This window comes from Mandrillus leucophaeus, unplaced genomic scaffold (genome assembly GCF_000951045.1).
Source record: "Mandrillus leucophaeus isolate KB7577 unplaced genomic scaffold, Mleu.le_1.0 Scaffold176, whole genome shotgun sequence".
Lineage (NCBI taxonomy): Eukaryota > Metazoa > Chordata > Mammalia > Primates > Cercopithecidae > Mandrillus > Mandrillus leucophaeus.
The window spans coordinates 2,864,771-2,884,774 of record NW_012101765.1 but is presented as its reverse complement, the minus strand read 5'-3'; the positions used below and the strand labels follow the sequence as shown (position 1 = coordinate 2,884,774).

General features: G+C 38.8%; 1 protein-coding gene across 2 annotated transcripts in view; it reads left to right on the top strand.

Moving 5' to 3' along the window:
* Nucleotides 1-20,004, top strand: part of PROS1 (protein S (alpha)) — a 103,738-nt gene that overhangs the window by 53,009 nt on the left and 30,725 nt on the right. For both annotated transcript variants that reach the window (XM_011977265.1, XM_011977266.1), the window contains exons 4-6: nucleotides 10,016-10,102; nucleotides 17,364-17,486; nucleotides 17,592-17,723. In XM_011977265.1, the coding sequence (XP_011832655.1) occupies nucleotides 10,016-10,102; nucleotides 17,364-17,486; nucleotides 17,592-17,723 (342 nt within the window). The remainder of the gene's footprint in view (nucleotides 1-10,015; nucleotides 10,103-17,363; nucleotides 17,487-17,591; nucleotides 17,724-20,004) is intronic.

The window sequence follows — 20,004 nt, the reverse complement described above, 5'->3', positions numbered from 1 at the left end:
AGGCAGTAGTGACAGAACAGATTTGACCATTTAAAACATGGCCTGAGCTTTCCAATTGAGAAAACAAACACAAAAAGTACAAGAGAGCAAACCCCGAGTAACAAGAAGTTTTAAAATAACAAAAGCAGAGAGAGAAATAAGTGGAATAGAAAAACAAAAGTGAGCATTAACAAAAGCAGATTCTCATTCTTCCAAAAGGTTAGTGAGTGAGACTGACATCTGGCAAGAATAATTAAGGAAAAACAAAATAGAGAACGAGGAAATGCCAATACATAGAGTACAAGGTGGAAAGGGAAAGTATTCTAAAGTCAACACAGGTTAAAAACATTATCATAAAATATTATAAACAACTACATCAAATAATTTGGAAACCTAAATAAAATGGATGTGTTCCTAGAAAAACACAAAATATCTGTAATTTCACAGGAAGCAATGGAGAACTTAGTTATACAAACAAGTATTAGACAAGTTGAAACTGCAGCCAAAGCCCTCTTCTTCCTATTTCTCCCAAAACCCAGATCCAGATGGTTTTACAAATGAACTCTTACAAATTTTAGGAAACTGTTAATGTTTCCCTTATTAAGATATTGTCCTTAAAAAATGAGCTTATTCTAAGAGGCTCGTGTAACCTTGACTCCAAAACCAAATAAAGACATTTAGTAAACTCATTTTAAAATTTAAGTGAGAGAATAGAAAATAAGAAAAATAGAATTCCTTTTGCTTTCAGAATTAATTCTAAATAAAATGATATTCAGTCCGATCTTAAGTGTGTTAAAAATAATATCATGATCAAGTAGAATTATTCCAGAAATTTAAAGATGATTTAGCATCAGAAAATCAGCTGGGTGCAGTGGCTTATGCCTGTAATCCCAGCCACTCAAGAGGCTGAAGTGGGAGGATCACTTGAGGCCAGGAGTTTGACACTAGCCTGGATAACACAGTAAGACCCCACCCCTAAAAGTGTAGTATTACCTCAGTTCATACAGAAAAAGCAGTTGATAGAGATCACTCCTTAGTTATGAGAAAAGCTTTTGTCAAACTAAGAATATAACAAAAGGTTCTGAGGTTGGTAAAGGTTAAATACAGAAAAGCCACATAATTTATCTTCCAAATTTTCACACTTCAGTTCACGATTAATACTGCACAAGGTAAATGTCAGCTATAAAAAGAATAAAATAGGATTGTTTTGGGCAAATTGGCATGAGAAAGGAAGGAGGGAGGGATGGAAAGAGAAAGAGAAAAGAAAAAAGAGAAAGAAAGTGAACAAAATCTACAGTAAACATTACACCTAATGGATAAAATTTAGTTATAGCTTCTTTAAGGTTGAGAACAGAAAGAAAAGTACTGGAGGTTACATTCAATGCAATAAGGAAAGAAAAACAGGGATTTTATAGATCATAAGCTATAATCTATTCCTGTCATTGTTTTTAATTGGTGTAATACTGGAAAAAAATAGAATCCATAGACAAAACATAAGAACGCATAAGAGATTTAGATAACTCTTTGACTCTCCTATAAAAATCCATAGTAGTTCTTTATGCAAGCAATAGTCTAGTAGAAATTAAAAAGATGATACCATTCACAATAGCAGCAAATCCCATAAAATATCTACAAATATCTTAAAAACACATAAAAGCCTTATGGAGAAAATTTTAATACTCAAATTGAAGACATAGAAAATGAATTAAAACCATGGAAAGATACTCCATGATCTTGAATTGAGTGATGCTATAAAGTGATCAATTCTCAAATTGATTTTATGTTATTATATTTTATGATTTTAGAGATGGGTTCTCTCTATGTTGCCCACGCCTGTCTCAAACTCCTGGGCTCAAGCAATCCTGCTGTCAGGGCTTCCCAAAGTGATAGGATTACAGGTGTGAGCTACCATGTGTGGCCATCCTCAAATTTATATGTTCAGAGCAATCTTGTTTAAAAAAATATTTTTAAGAAACTTGGTAAACTCATTTTAAAATTTAAGTGAGCGAATGAAAGTCCACACATGTCTAAAATACAAAAAAGAGAAATACTTTATCAAATATTAATAATACAAAGCTATAGAAATAAAACTATGTGGTATTTTCAGAACATGTAGACTAATGAAACTGAACAGAAAGTTCAGAGAAAGACTCATGTATCTATGACAACCTAATATTTGATAAAGATGATACTGTAAGTCACTGTGGATTATTTAAAGATGTCATTGCTAAGAGTGGCCAGCTATTAACAGACAAATAAATGTGGGTTTCTAATAACCACCAAATGTAAAGGTGAATTCTAGGTGGAATAAAGACAAAAATGTTCAAATAAAGCTATGAAATTAAAGAAACAATATGGGAGAATATTTTTGTGACTGATGGCCTGGGGGAAAATTTTAAATTCACACACTGTAAGGTGAAATAATAAATTTGATTATAACAAAATTAAGAATTTATCTTACAAGAGAGACATGAATAGTAAGATTAAGAGACAAATGACAGATCTGTTTCTGTCAAATAAATATCAAAAATTTAAATATCAAGAGATGATATTTATAAATGTTTAATTTTTTTCAAATCTGCAGGAAAAACAAATAAAGATCAATAGAAAAATGGTAAAAAAAATGGGGAAAATTTTCAAAGAAGGAAAGTTTCAGATTTGGAAAATGATATGAAAATATGCTCTATCTCCTTAGAAATCAGAAAAACAATGTGATGTTACTTTATTACCTGTTAGTCTGCCAAAAATTAGAAAGCAAGGATGTAGAAATCCTCGTACCCCACTGGTGAGAATGCACTTCTGCCAAGCTATTAAGTACAATCCTATTTAATGATCACACAATTTCACCCCTGGATATCTATTCCAAATAAATTGTTATGCAGGTACTAAGGAAACATACATGAGGATGTACTTTCCATCTTCTTGTAGAGGTGGAAAATTGGAGGTAATTTGAGTGTCTATCATGGGTAGACAGAATTATAAAGTGGTGGTTGCATACTGTGATGTAACGCTTAGTGGTTAGTAGCAATGAATTATGTGTAGCAGCATAGATTGATCATAAAAATCAAGTACTGAGTGAAAAATATTAGAGGATGTGATATTTATACAAAACCATTTACACACATGAATAAAAACATGGACATGAATTGTAAATATATATTTTCAAGAACACTTACAAATTTTAAAAATACACATAACCACTGGGCATGGTGTCTCATGCCTGTAATTCCAGCACTTTGGGAGGCTGAGGAGGGCAGATCACTTGAAGTTAGGAGTTCGAGACCAGCCTGACTAACATGGTGAAACTCCATCTCTCGTCAAAATATAAAGATTAGCCAGGAATGTAGGAGTGGTGGCGAGGCCTGTAATCCCAGCTACTGGGGAGGCTGAGGGACGAGAATCGCTTGAACCCAGAAGGTGGAGGTTGCAGTGAGCCAAGATCGTGCCACTGCACTGCAGCCTGGGCGACAGAGACTCTGTCTCAAAGAAAAAACAAAACAAAACAAAACAAACAAACAAACAAAAAAACAAAAGCCACATAACCCATTAGAATGACTGCCTAAAGGGTGAATGAAAGTGGAAATGGAGGAAATGGAGATAGAAAGAAATATATACATATTTTTTGAAAGCAAGTGATGGGCTTTTCAAAGACCAGCGATCATAATGCTCTCAAAGGGATGGGGTATGAATAACTCAGCCCTGTACTCCTCCAGTCAAAACAAGCAAACATTCAGCCTTTTATGTGATGTCTTTTCTGTGACTTAAAGACAGAGGGGCATAAAGTAGTTTCTTGGAGAAATAAAAAATTTACCTGACTTGTGATCCATTATAATTCCTTTGTCTAGGAGTCAGTGACTGTTCGAACTATTTTTTAGAATTGACAAATCAAGATAGCTAGGATAGTGGTGCCTATAGAAAGTGGCAAAAGGAAATCAGTTTGATTGTTAATAAAACTAATGGTGAAACATATAAGTAAAGGTACATGTAGCAAGATCTTTTCCTAAGAGGTTATGCCTTGACCACCAGAACCTCTCTTGAAAGGGTCTGTTGCTTAGCCTTTCTCTCCTATGGTCCTAATTTCTGTTTTTAATCCCTTTTCTTGTGGGAGCTTCTGCATCAGTTTACAGAAGCAGAGACAATCTCCCTCCAGCTTTCACCTTCCTGTTTACCCTCCTCAATTTTTCCTATTCCTGTTGTGTGTTGAAAAAGATAAGCGGGAATATGAGGGTTCTGTATTGCTCTGCTTTGGAGTGGCAAAGCAACTGGCTCTCCACACTGTAATTCTGAATGCACCTTTCCATGACAGTATTATCATGAATAGTAATGTAGGCTCCTATGTAACGTGCCTTATGTGTTTAAGCTAATGTAGTCTGGCCTGGGGTTCTAAATCCATATGAAACATTTCACTTGGGTCTCCAGCCTCAGGGCTTTCAAATTTTGGCTGTTATTCACTGTAAAATTTGCCAGAGATGCGAAATGAAGCTTTCTCAAAAGTGATGATTCTAATGAAGTATTCACACTAGAATAAATGAAGTCTGAGAGTAGATGATACAAGAGGAAGGACAAATGAACCAAAGATAAGACTACTCGAGACCTAAAACTACTTGGGTTTTACTGGGGCTGAGTTTGGCTCCCTTCCCCTCTCTATCTCTTGTACCCTTTTGCATTACTACCTTCCATCATGGAGTGCTTCAGTAAGAAGGCCCTTACCAGATGATTAGCACCTTCATATTGGACTTCCCAGCCTCCAGAACTGTAAAAAATGATTTTTTTCTTTATAAATTACTGAGTCTGTGGTATTCTGTTATAGCAACACAAAAAGGGCTAAGACGAAACACTGGTGCCAGACATTGGCTTGTTTCTATAACAAATACCTGAAAATGTGGAAGCAGTTTTGAACTGGGTAATGGCTAAAGACTGGAAGAATCTGGAGGAGCACACTAGGAAAAGCCTAGATAGCTGTGAATGGACCATTGAGGAAGATTCTGGTGAAGAGTCAAAAAAAGAGAAGACATGTAGGAAAAGAATGTAACTTCTTAGAGATTACTTAAGTGTCATGATTAGAGTGTTGGTAGAAATATGAATGCTAAAGGCCATTCTGATGAGATCCTAGATGGAAAGGAGAAACAAAGCACTGGAAACTAGAGTAAAGACCAACATTGTTACAAGGTGGCAAAGAAATTGGCTGAATTATCTCTATGCCTGAGGGCTTTAGGGAAGGCTGAATTTAAGAGGTATGTACTAGGATAGCAGAGATGCTAAGCAAAATATTGAAGGAACTGTGTGGCTACATTTATTTATCTATTTATTTATTTAGAGACAGAGTCTTGCTTTGTCACCCGGGCTGGAGTGCAGTGGTGTGATCTTGGCTTACTGAAGCCTCTGCCTCCCAAGTTCAAGCAGTTCTTGTACTTCAGCTTCCCAAGTAGCTAGGATTACAGGTGTGTGCCACCACACGTGGCTAATTTTTGTATTTTTAGTAGAGACAGCATTTTTTCATGTTTGCCAGGCAGCCTCAAACTCCTTACCTTAAGTGATCCACGTGACTCGGCCTCCCAAAGAACTGGGATTACAGGTATGAGCTACTGTGCCCAGCCTTTATGGCTACTTTTAACTGCATATAGTAATATATGAGAAAAAGAGAAATGATTTAAAGATGGGATTTATAAGTCAAAGGGAATCAGGGCAAAAATATTTGGGAAATTCACAGCCTGGTCATATAAAGAGTGAAAAGGTCTTTAGGAGAGCAAACCAATGGTGTGTCCCAAGTTACCATTTGCCAAAGAGATTACCATGAATAGAAAGGAGCCAGGAGCTCATTATTTTAAGTGAAGTAACTCAGGAATGGAAAACCAAACACTGTATGTTCACAGTCATAAGTTGGAGCTAAGCTATGAGGATGCAAAGGCATAAGAGTGATACAATGGACTTTGGGGACTCAGGAGAACTGGTGGAAGCGGGGTGAAAGATAAAAGACTACATGGTGGGTACAGTGTATACTGCTTGGGTAATGAATGAACTAAAATCTCAGCAATCACTATGAAAGAACTTACTTATACATGTAACCAAACACCACCTATTCCCCCCAAAACCTGTTGAAATTAAAATAAATAAATAAATAAATAAATAAATAAATAAATAAATAAATGGATCCAGGTGCTGTTTTTCAAAACAATGAGTGAAAGACCTCAAAGACATTTGAGAGATTTTTGAGGCTGCCTCTGCCATCACTGGCCCAGAGCAGGACCTTGATACAGTTTCCAGAGGGGCACCTGCAGGACCACCACTGCTCAGCACAACCTAGGGACTCTGCTGCTTGAATTTCAGCACAGTGTCCCTTGGCCATCCCAAACATGGCTCAAGTGGGCCTAGGTGCATCTCAACCCACCACTCTGGAATGTACATACCTCATAAGCCTTGGTGGCATTCATGCGGTGTTAATTTTGCAGGTGCACAGAATACAAGAGCTGTGGGGTCATGGTGGCCTCCATCTAGATATCAAAGGTTATTATGGACAGTCTGGGGGTGCCCAGGCAGAGACTTGTTACAGCAGCAGAGCTACTGTAATGAACCCCCACCAGGGCAATGCCTAGTGGAGCCATGGGAGTTGGGAAGCCCCAAGAGCCCAGAACTATAGGGCTACCAGTGTGCAACTTCTGTCTGGGAAAGCTGCAGGCACAAGACTCCAACTTGTGAGAGCCGCAGCATGGCCTACACCCAGAAAAACCATAGGGATGGGTTGGCCAAGGTCTTGAGGTCTCAACCCCTACCCCTGTGTGCTCAGAAGTCAGGATATAGAGTCAAGGAAAACTGTATTAGAGCTTTAACATTTTATGTTGTTTTTCTTAATGAGTTTTGGACTTCCTTAGGACCAGTTACTGTTCTTACCTGTTTTACCTTTTTGTAATGGAATCATGCTTATCTCACTGCATTTTGGAAACTCATAGCTGGTGGGAATTTGCTTAGGGTGAATCATGCCTTGAGTCTCACCCATATGTGATTTAGATGAGACTTTGGACTTTGGACTTTTGAGTTGGTGCTAGTATGAGTTAAGACATGGGGGCTTATATTAGTCTGTTTTCACACTATTATTATAAAGACATACCCAAGACTGGATAATTTATAAAGAAAAGAGGTTTAATTGACTTATAGTTCAGCACGACTGGGGAAGTCTTGGGAAACTTAGAATCATGACGGAAGGCAAAGGGAAAGCGTATTAGTTAATTTTCATGTTGCTAATAAAGACATACCGGAGACTGGGTAATTTGTAATGTAAAAGAGGTTTAATTGACTCATAGTTCCACATGGCTGGAAAGACCTCATAGTCATGGCAGAAGGTGAATGGGGAGCAAAGTTACATCTTACATGGTGACAGGCAAGAGAGCTTGTGCAGGGGACCTCCCATCTATAAAACCATCAGATCTCGTGAGACTTACTCACTACCATGAGAAGAGTGTGGGGGAAATTGCCCCCATGATTCCATTATCTCCACCTGGCCCTGCCCTTGACACATGGGGATTATTACAATTCAAGGTGAGATTTGGGTGGGGACACAGCCAAACCGTATTAGGAAGCAAGGCACCTTCTTCACAAGGCAGCAGGAAGGAGAATGAACACAGGAGGAACTACCAAATACATAAAATCATCAGATCTTGTGAGAACACCATGGGGAAAACCGCCCCCCCAACTCAATTACCTCTACCTGATCTGTCCCTTGACACATGGGGATGGGGAGTTTAGAATTCAAGATGAGATTTTGGTTGGGGACACAGCCAAACCATATCAGGGCTACAGAGATGGAATGAATATATTTTGCACATGAGAAGGACATGAATTTTGGGGGCTGGAGCAAATGCTAGGCTTGAATGTGACCCTCAAAAAGCATATGCTGGAAACTTAATTCCCAGTGGAACAGTCTTGGGAGGTGGGGCCTAATGGGAGGTGTTTAGGTCATTAGGGCTCCACCCTCAACACCAATTTTGAAAGGGCTGGAGGCTGCAAGTTCGGCCTCTTGCTCTTTCACCCTCTCAACTCTCTTGCCATCTGCTGGGGGATGGTGTAACAAGAGGGCCTTCATGAGATGCCAAAGTACCTTGATATCAGTCTTCCCAGTCTCCAGAACTGGGAGAAGTAAATTTCTTTTATAAGTTAGCCAGTCTGTGGTATTTTGTTATAGCAACACAAAGTGGACTAAGATAGGGGCTCCAGAAACACCCCCATGATGTGTAAGGTAAGACTTATTTGGGAGGATATTCTGACTCACCATGGTAGGCTGAATAATGACCTCCTTACTCCACCCTGCCTAGACCTCCCCGCCCCAAACATATCTATGTCCTAATCCTCAGAACTTGTGACTGTTACCTTATATGGCAAATAGAGACTTTGCAGATGTGATGAAAGATCTTTCCATGGAGACGTTATCCTGGGATATCTGAGAGGACTCGATAAAACCATAAGGGTCTTCATAACAGGATGGCAGGAGATCAGAGGCAGTAGTAGGATATGGAATTGACAAAGCAAGAATTGGTAGACATACAAGGATGAGGCCACGAGCCCAGGAATGCAGATGCCTCTAGAAGCTGAAAAAGGCAAGGAAAGGGATTCTTCCTTGAAGTCTCCAGAAGGAATGGATCCCTACTAGCCCTTTGGTTTTAGACTCTCCGCACTGTAAAACAATACATTTTTATTATTTAAAGCTACTAAATTTGTGGTAATTTGTCATAGCAGCCATAGGTAACTTAAACATATACTGACTTCAAATGAATCTTTTAATCTGTCTGTGATAAATTATATTTTTCCAAAGATAGTTCAAAAATGTCTCCCATTCCACATGCCCTTCTGCAGTGTCATTTTGCCATATCCTGATCGAGAGGTAGAATAAATCCCCCACCCACACCCTACCCTTTGAATCTGGGTGGATCCTGGGACCACTTTGATCAATATAATATGATAGAAGTGATACAATGTCCCATAACTGCCATGGCAGCTGGCTTTCTCTCTCTTAGAAGTTAGCTGTCATGAAAGAAGTGCCACTGTAAGACCAGCATGCTAAGGGAAACACCCACACGGAGAACTTTGAAGCATGATCTATCACATGGAAAGAGAGATGCCGAAGAACATTAGCTCCATCTAGGAAGCAGTCCCCTGCCACAGCCATCCTGGTTGACTCCATTGGCAGCAGAGACAAACAACCCAACCAAACTCTGCAAATATTTGACCCACAAATCATGAGAAAAACACAATGATTATTTAGGCTACTAATTTTGGGGGTGGTTTGTTACTTGGCAAAAGCTAAGTAAAACACCATCTTTTTTTATAGTAAGTCGGTGACTGTCTGAACAATGAAGTAATACATATAGTGTCTTTAATGCCTGTTAAGAAATATATTTTTGGCACTAAGTAACTTCTAGTTACCTTAAAGTCGCAAAGTATTTCATCTTTACAATTCCAGCTGTCATTTCTTAGTTTCCTAGCAATATCTACCAGGTTGCTATATCTGATTTCACAGCGTTGTAGTGAGGAATGAAGGGAATGAAGTAAACCTGTTTTGTAATATAGAAGCATTATACAAATATTATTGTATTAATCTCAGGGCAACATTAGAAGAATTCAAAGTAGCCTATAGCAAGTAGAAACACAAACTGATTCTATTGACTTAATTATGTACACTTTATAAATCAGACTCTGGTCAATAGATTTGAGAGTAACATCTTGTTTCTGCTATGGAATTAAAAACATATATGACAATAAATTTCTGTGCTAAATCAAGGTTTTTTTCACTTCTGACTTTAAGGTTCTTCTCCAGAGAGAAGAAGCTGTTACAGACCTATTTTTTATGATTCTGTATCTGTTGCCATCTTGCTTGTAGATTTTTAATTTTGCAGAAAAGTAGATGGAAACGTTTAGTGTTGCATTTTGAAGGCTGAATCTTGTGAATCCACAGGAGCATAAATATTCTACCTCTTGGGATGGTTCCTACCACGAATTCAGATCAAGTATGTGTGTCTAAGAAGATTATGTTCGTTTTTCTTTTCAGTTTGTCTTCGCTCTTTTCAATCTGGGTTATTCACTGCTGCACGCCAGTCAACTGATGCTTATCCTGACCTGAGAAGCTGTGTCAATGGTAAGCACTTCTACCATCTATTGAAAAAACAAAACAAAGACTCTGTAGGTAAAGTACACCCATGCTAATGTAAACTAATGTTTCAAAATCGAGAAATGATCCTTTGATGGGTTGTATGTCCAGCAAAGAAGTATTTTCAAACTGCATTTAAAATACTTGTTTGTGGTTGTAAATGCCGCTGTATTACTCAAAATGAATTTTTTTGCCTAATGTTTAAACTGAACAGGGTTCTTTGTTTTAGTAAGCTTTAGGTCAACAGCTTCAGAATTTTTATTCCCAATGGCTTTATTTTGGCTGCTGTTGCACAATCAAGTAGTGTGACTAAATGTTACAGTAGGTTAATAGCTCAAAGTAGAGCCACGTTTATTCTTCTAACTTTCTGGCACTGATAATATAAACGTGGAAAATGTTATATGAATCAAATTAGCTTTCTTGCTCTGAAGTTCACAAGGGGCCTAATGATAATTCTGGTAGATTATTTTTGACTCTTTGTTGGGAAATTGGTAAATTAGTAAAAGCAAATGGTGCAACTGCAGATATAAATTGTGATGTTTGTTCAGAGAATATTTTACATCCAGCATTGACATTCTCTAGATATTCATTTAACTGTGTTTTTCTCTAACTTAAAGTGCTTGCAATTACACAGGTAGAACAGTTTGTCTGAACACGTATGTTTAATTATTTAATTCATGCTTTATCTTTTCTTAAAATTTACCAAAGAACAGAAGAATAACAGTTTTGATAAAAATTTTCTATTAGTTTGTTTTCTGTGATTTTTAACTAATACCTAATGTATTACCACATTTCAAAAAACTTGATCCTATGAAGACTTTTTAAAAAATTGTGGAATTAATTAGGCATTATTTAGGTTGGTTATTTATTTATTTATTAAACAACAAAAATTTTCTTTGACTAACATATGTAAAGAGATAGAAATATTGGCAGTATTGGGAGTATTGGAAGTATTGGAAGGATAGGAAGAACATGTATGGTTGATTGGGAAATTGAGAAGCTGGTGTGCAAATGTGCAGAAACCAAGGGACTATTGCAGTGTGTGATGAGGGGACAGAAATTACAAATAAAAAACAAATAGCATTTGCCATATTGATAAAGTGCTTTGATAGTTTAGGAAGAAAATAAACAAGGCACTATAATTGATCTTTACTTGTACTTGTACTTTTTTTTTTTTTTTTTTTTTTTGACAAGCTCTTGCTCTGTTGCCCAGGCTGGAGTGCAATGGTGCAATCATGGCTCACTGCAGCCTCAACCTCCTAGGTTCAAGCAATCCTCCTACCTCAGCCGCCTGAGTAGCTGGAACTACAGGCACATATCATCACTCCTGGCTAATTTATTTTTTATAGAGATGGGGTCTTGGGTGTGTTGTCCAGGCTGGTCTCAGACTCCTGGCCTCAAGCAATCCTCCTACCTGGGCCTCCCAAACTGCTAGGATTACAGGCATGAAACACCATTCCAGGCCCTACTTTGTACTTCTTAATATTGCTCTTTTTCTCTGCTAATATTCCTTATTTTAAAATCTATCTTATATTAATATAGTCACTCTGGCTTTCTTTTGATTAGTGTTTTTATGGTTTACTTTTCCGTCCATTAACTTTGAACATACCAGTGTGTTTATATTTCAAGTGAGTTTCTTTTGGGTCTTGCTGTTTTCTCCAATCTGACAATGTCTGTTTTTTAAGTGGAGTGTTAGACTATAAACATTTACATTTAATGTTACCATTGATGATGGTTAAAGTCCATTAATCCCATCTGTTCTTTTTTTTTTTTTTTTTTTTTGCGGGGTGGCGTGGGGCTGGAAGTTGATTACATTTTTCCATTTTATCTCCTCTGTTATTAATTATGCTTCTCAAACTTCTTTTACTCATGTTTTTTCTTTTCTTCTCTTCTTTTCTTTTTTTTTTTTTTCTTTCGGTCAGGATCTCACTCTCTAGCCCAGGCTGGAGTGTGGTGGGGTAATCATAGCTCATTGCAGCCTTGAACTCCTGGTCTCAAATCCTTCTTCCTTTCTGCCTCAGCCTCCTTAGTAGCTAGGGCTGCGGGCATGTAGCACCATGTCCAGCTAATTTTTAAATTTGTTTGTAGAGAGGGTCTCACTTTGTTGCCTAGATAGTTTTGAACTCCTGGCTTCAAGTGATCTTTTTACCTTGGCCTTCCAAAGTGCTGGGATTACAGGCATGAGCCACTGTGCCAGACCTCATTTCCTCCATTTTTTTTGTGTGTTGTTTCTGCTTTACATTTTAATATTATACATTATAAACTCCATGATATGTTAATTTATAAATAGCTTATCAAATGAGAAAATATTGTTTTATTGTTTTATGTATTTATTTTTGAGACAGAGTCTTGTGCTGTCATCTAAGCTGGAGTGCAGTGGCACAATCTCAGCTCATTGCAACCTCTGCCTGCTGGATTCAAATCATTCTTGTGCCTCAGCCTCCCAAGTAGCTGGGATTACAGGCCTGGCTAATTTTTTTGTATTTTTGTGGAGACAGGGTTTTGCCATGTTGCCTAGGCTGGCCTCAAATTCCTGGCTGCAAGTGATCCACCCACCTTGGCCTCCCAAAATGCTAGGATTACAGGCATGAGCCATTGGCACCTGTCCCAGAAAACATTGTTCTGTATTTTCTCATATGTTTACCATTTCTGGCATTCCATATTCTTTTTTATAGATCCACATTTCCATCTGACAACATGTTCCTTCTGCCTGAAGAAATTCCTTTAACATTTCTTATACTACATATCTGATGAAGATGGATTTTTCTCTCTCTTTTTTTTTTTTTTTTTTTTGAGACAGAGTCTGGCTCTGTCACCCAGGCTGCAGTGCAGTGGCACAACCTCAGCTCACTGCAAGCTCCATCTCCCGGGTTCATGCCATTCTCCTGCCTCAGCTCCCCGAGCAGCTAGGACTATAGGTGCCTGCCACCACGCCCAGCTAATTTGTTGCATTTTTTGTAGAGACAGGGTTTCACCCTGTTAGCCAGGATGGCCTTGATTTCCTGACCTTGTGATCCGACTGTCTTGGCCTCCCAAAGTGCTGGGATTACAGGCATAAGCCACCGTGCCCAGCCTTTCTCATATTTTTTAATTAAAAAATAGTATATTGCCTTTATTTTGGGGAGATATTTTTATTGGGTAAAGACTTCCATGTTGATAGTGTTCCATCAGTATGTCAAAGATGTCTCTCCATTGTCCTTACACTTGAATAGATGCTGATGGGAAAACTACTGTTGTTATTAGTTTTTTTTTTCTTCTACGTATGCACTGTGTTTTAGAGTTCTCTTTTTCCCTGGTTGTCTCTAATTTGACATAGTATTTTTAGGTTTATCTTGATTGGTGTTTAGTGGGCTTCTTGGATCTGCATGTTCATAGTTTTCGTCAAATTTAGAAAACGATTTACTATTATTTATTCAAATTTCTTTTTTCTTTTTCCCTGCTATCTTTCCTCTTCTCTTGGAATGTCAATAACATGTATTAGGCCATTTGATATTGTTTAACGAGTCATTCATGCTCTAATTATTTATCAGTTTATTTATGTATTTATTGTTTTTATACTTCTTATCTGTCCTTCCTTGATTTTGGATAGTTTTTATGTCTTCAAGTTCTCTCTTCCTTTCTTCTCCCATGGATAATTTACTTTTAATCCCATTTAGTGTATTTTTCATTTTATATAGTCTATTTTTCATTTCAATACGTCCCATTTGGGTCTGTTCCACATCTGCTATTTTATTTTATTTTTTTTCATCATGCCTATATTTACTACTGGAACATGTGGAGTGCACTTAAAATAATTTTATTTATTTATTTTTCTGATTTTTTTGTCATCTCTTTCATTTTAGATATATTTTCATCTACTGATTTTTCTCTTGGTTATAATTTTTTTTTCTTGTTTCTTTACATGCCTATTATTTTCTTAATTTAATTTAATTTTACATTATACTTTATTTTATTTGGATATAAGATCTCACTGTTACCCAGACTGGAGTCCAGTGGTATAATCATAACTCACAGTAACTTCAGACTCCTGGTCTCAAGCTATCCCCCTACCTTAGCCTCTCAAATAGCTGGGACAACAGGCATGGACTACCACAGCTGGGGAATTTATTTTTTAAATTAATTTTAAAGATTATATTTCGCTATGTTGCCAAAACTGGTCTTAACTCCTGGCCTCAAATGATCCTCCCTCATCTGCCTCCCAAAGTGCAGAGTGAACCACTGCATCTGACTCCTACTTACTTTTAATTGTTTACTGAACCAAACAAACAATACTATTCTCAGTATAAATAGAAAAAAAGAACTTAGAACTTCCAGTTTGGGCTAAGATGATGTAACAGGGACCAAGTTTATCCTCCTGCCTTAAATAAGTAGAACTTCAGTCTAAGTATATAAAATAATGGTTATGAACATTGGAGAACAGGAAGCAGAACACTGTGAGTCCTAAGGGAAAGAAAATAAGCTTACAGCTTATGTTGCTGGGTCCTGGATTTTCTTGTCTTCTTCCAAACAGTGTTTGATTTTGTTGTGGCATTTAGGTAACTTATGTGGAATACATTAAAAACAAATCTTTTGAGGTTTGATTTTAAGCTCTGTTAAGGCGATCCCGAGTAGCCATTAGCTTAAAACTAATTTAGCTTCAATAATAAGTCTATGTCCTTGTGAGGAGTCTACCTGATGCCCTTTGTACTATGAAATATTTTAGGTCTGGGTAGTCTAAAACAAACTATCCCTATCCCTCTATGAGCTCTGGAAATTTTCCTGTGCAAATCATCATTCAGCCAAAGACCTTAGGGGATCTTTTTCAGATCTCTGGAGACTCTCTTTCTCTTTTTCTCTCTCTCTCTTTTCCTCTCTCTTTCCATACACACATATTTTTTTTTTTCCCTCTCTCTGCCTTTATAGTACTCTGACCAGCAAAATTCCAGTTTGATCTCCCCAAACTCCAATATTTGTTTTCTCAACCCAGGGAGACCACTGGGCTCTGTTTGTGTTTCTTGCACTGTTGCATAGAAGCTATCTCCAGGCAGTAATGTGGTCCAATTGTAGGTCTCAGCTTGTTTATTTTCTTTTCCTTAGGAATCACGATGTTCTCCTTCCTGTTCTCCAATGTTTGAAAAATAATTATTTTACATAGTTAGACTGAAGTTCTACTTGTTTAAGGCAGGAAGATAAATCTGTTCCTTGTTACATCGTCTTAGCCCAAATTGAAAGTTTTAAGTTCTTTTTTCTTTTCTTTCTTTTTTTTTTTTTTTTTTTTTGAGAGAGAGCCTTGCTCTATCACAGTGGCGTGATCTTGGCTTACTGCAGCCTCTGCCTCCCAGGTTCAAGCAATTCTTGTACTTTAGACTCCGGAGTAGCTAGGACTACAGGAGTGTGCCACCATGCCCAGCTAAGTTTTGTATTTTTAGTAGAGACAGGGTTTCACCTTGTTGCCCAGGCCCCAAGTGATTGGCCTGCCTTGGTCGCCCAAAGTGCTGGGATTACAGGTGTGAACCATCATGCCTAACCTCTTTTTTCTCTTAATGTTGAGAATAGTATTGTTCTGTCTACCTCATGGGATTGTTCTAAGGCTCAAATGAGGTAATATATTTGGAAAAATATCTAAATTTCAGTTACGAAATACTGTATATATTTGCAATGTAAAAGTAGTGTTATGGAATCTTTGGGATGTTGCTTTTCTGTCTGGAAACTTCTGTAGCCAGTAGTGCCTTTGCCCGAGTTCTTGTCCGGCATCCATGAAGAATGAGGTACGCAGAAAAGTAGAGAGTGAGCAAGATGAACAGGAGCGTTACTGAGCATTAGAACAGCTCAGAGGAGACCTTCAGTGGGTAGCTCATCTCTGTAGGCAGGTTGTCCCATCAAGTGTTCAGCTCTCAGCGGAGAGGAGGCCTTGAAGCGGGTGACTGCTCTTTGTAGCCAGGTCATCCCATTGTCTCTGCAGCTGTCAGTAGAGAGGAGGCCTAGAGTGGGTGGCTCTTCTCTGCAGCTGGTTGTCCCATCAGCAGCTCTCAGCAGAGGAGGGCCTGGAGAGGGTGGTTCTTCTCTGCAGACAGGTCATTCGATGTCTGCAGCTCCCAGTAGAGAGGAGGCCCTGGAGGTGGTAGCTCCTTTCTGCAGCTGGTCGTCTGTATATCTGTTCTATTCTGGCTGAGTCTAGGGTTTTTATGGTCTTCAGACGGGGAAAGTGCATGCAGACTGCTCCATGGACTGCCACGGGTGGGCCCAGGAAAAAGCACCAAGAGTTCCCCATTCAGTCAGCAGGACTGGCAGCCCAGCCCATAGGCCTCAGGCCTTTCCCAGTCTGAAGGTGGGACTTCACGGGGATCCACCCTTTTCCACACAGGCAGTTGTCTACCTCCTGCCACTGTTCATGGCACCCAGGGTCTTTGTGCCAAGGGGGTGCCTGCAGGCCAGCACTGAGCTGCCCTCAGCACCCCTGTCAGCTCCCCTCCCATGCTTGTTGGAGCCCAAAGACTGGAGGGGGCAGGGGGCTGGCATTTTAGCACTGCCCTGAGCCTATGCCCACCTGGCCGGGCTACAACAGCAGCCGGCTTCAGCCCCAACCTTGTTCCATGACCAGAGTGGGTGCCAGCAGTGAGGAGAGACCAGGAAGCAGGAGCAGGCACTTCTGAGCCTGTGGTGGGCACAGTGGGCCTTCCCAGGCCCCTAAGAGCACAGAGATGCCCAGGTTTACAGCCAGGCTTGGGCAGCTGCAGCTGCACTCAGGGCACTCTTGTCCCACCAGTTTGGAAGGGGTGGGGCTCCCCCTTGTCCTTGGCTTTCACCAGCTCTGTGGTGCGTGCAGCCCCAGCCATGCCTCTTAGATCAGGGTGGATGCCTGCTGCAGGGAGAAGCCTGGAAGCGGGAGCAGGCCCCCAAGAGCACAGAGACACCCGGGCCAGAGCCACGACAGGGAAGCTGCAGCAGCATCCGGGGAGTGTGAGGCTCCTACCTGCTCTGTGGAGAGTGGGAGACCCTGGCCCACCTCCCTGCTGCAGCTGGCATCTTGGCAGCAGCCACTCTAGATGGGCCACTGCTGCCATCTGTAGTTTATTTTTACAAAATAATTATAAAGATTTACCTAATGGACTCACTTTTTAACTTAAGAAAAGTATTATTTAAAGGAAGGAGTTGTGCTTTTTTTTTTTTCCCATTGGTTCCAGGCTTCAGGATTTTTATTATAGTGCACACAATTTTCTTTTACCATGACATGAGGTAAAAAAAATAAATAGATGTCTCTTTCCTTCAGCCATTCCAGACCAGTGTAGTCCTCTACCATGCAATGAAGATGGATATATGAGCTGCAAAGATGGAAAAGCTTCTTTTACTTGCACTTGTAAACCAGGTTGGCAAGGAGAAAAGTGTGAATTTGGTATGTATAACAACCCCCGCCCCCCAGCTCATCAGGATTGGTCTCCTGAAAAGTTATCTGCAGGTTATATTACTTTAAAAATATTTCATTTTTTTCCTGTTTTAGATATAAATGAATGCAAAGATCCCTCAAATATAAATGGAGGTTGCAGTCAAATTTGTGATAATACACCTGGAAGTTACCACTGTTCCTGTAAAAGTGGTTTTGTTATGCTTTCAAATAAGAAAGACTGTAAAGGTAAGAGCAGGATGGTAGAATTAAAACGCATTTACTGTATGACAATAATCCCAGTTACAGAAAATTTACTAGCACATTTTTGGAAAAATGATTGTAAGTGCTTATACGAACACATTTTTATCCACATTGAAGCCTTGTGATACTGTGGAACTACTTTTTAGTTTTTGTTTGTTTTTGAGAGATAGGGTCTCACTCTGTCTCCCAGGCTGGAGTGCAGTGGCTCTATCACGGCTCACTGTAGCCTTGACCTCCCGAGCTTAATTGATCCTCTGACTTCAGCCTCCCAAGTAGCTGGGACTACAGGTGCATGCCACCGTGTCCAGCTAATTTTGTTTTGTATTTTTTGTAGAGACGGGGTTTCACCATGTTGCCCAAACTGATCTTGAATTCAGGTGAGCCTCCTGCCTCAGCCTACCAAAGTGTTGGGTTTACAGGTGGGAGCTCTGTGCCTGGCATGTATTTTAGTTTACAGTACTGATAACGTGATTTTTAAAAATTTTCTTATTGTATGTGCGTGTACACACTTGTGTGCATGTTTCAATAAGGAATTTCATTATAAAATGACATTTCAATGCAAGTCTTTGCATGTTACAAACTTTGCAAAATCATTGTTTATCTTCTGTCTTCAGACATATTTTTTATCTTCTTCTAGTAAGATAAATAGTCATAAAAAAGAAATCCACTGCAATAACCTCTTCCATTGTATTTTATTTTTCCTTTTCAGAAATACTTTTCTGATTTCCAATATCAGTCCTTCGACTGGCACCTCATTTCCTGTTGTGGTTTTGGGAAAGAAAAGAAGATCTAGTTTCTTTCTCTTTCTGCCTTTAAGATCATATCATTGGTCATAACTCGTTTTTCTTCTTCAGTCTTAAATATTCCCTGTTAGTTTAGCTTTCTAACAAGTCATTTTACTAGTGTATTTCTTTTATTTTTCACTGTTTTCCTATCCCTACATTTTGACTTTTTTTTCTCTCTGTATACTGTCTTTCAGTTTGGCTGTGTTAATGCTATGACTAAATCATCAAATATTCATACCAGGTGTGTGGATGACTAAAAGTAAGATTTCCCACCTGGACTTAAAATTTTCCTTTAGAAACTGGATACAATTAATATCAACATTCTTTCCTCCACTACTTTTTGTTTGTTTGTTTTGCTAAAATGTTTTAAAAAAAAAAAAAAAGGAAGTTAAAATGTGAATTTCTTGTTCAACTCTTTATTTTATATATGTTTTGGTAAAGCCCTAAATTGGATTCATATTCAAATCATCTATCTCTTACTGAATAGCAGTGTTTAATATGATAAACTTTACTGTAGTATTATTTAAACTGCAGTTAAATGACTCTAAAGTGAACACATTAACAACAAATTCTTCTAAACAGCTACCCAATGTGTGACCATGTATCTTTTATCTGCCTATTTGAAGGTCTATTTGAGTTTGGATTTTGAGACTATTTAGAATAAGACTGTCATTAGAACATGAGTTATAGAAAAACCATCACGATGCTGGATACTATATGCATTTTATAAACAAATAGTACCCATTGATACTTCTACACTTAAATACTTTAATAGTCTCTTTCTAAAGAATTTTGGTTTTTATTTATTTATTTTTTAAGATAGGGTTTTGCCTGTCACCTAGGCTAGAGTGCAGTGGAATGATTTCAACTCACTACAGCGTCCATCTCCTGGGAGGTCCTCCCACCTCACCCTCCTAAGTAGCTGGGACTACAGGCATGCACCACCATGCCTGGCTAATGTTTGTAGCTTCTGTACAGATACAGACGGAGTTTTGTCACATTGTCCAGGCTGATCTCAAATTCTTGGGCTGAAGCGATCCACCCACTTCAAGCTCACAAGGTCATGGGATTACAGGCATGAGCCACCACACCTGGCCAAATTTGTGACTTATTAAAAACTCAAAAGTATTTTAAATTCTTATCCACTCAGTTGATACACACATATATATGTAAATGATTACAAAAGTGCTCTTATTAATAGGAATGTTCCTGATGACCACATCTGTTCTTATATTTATTTACATTATTGTTTACCCATGATATGTAAGTAATAGAGTAGAAAACAGATAGAAGAATATATGAAAAACTATTACAGCCAGGCGTAGTGGCTCACGCCTGTAATCCCAGCACTTTGGGAGGCTGAGGTGGGCGGATCACGAGGTCAGGAGATCAAGATCATCCTGGCTAACACGGTGAAACCCTGTCTCTACTAAAAATAGAAAAAATTAGCCGGACGAGGTAGCGAGCGCCTGTAGTCACAG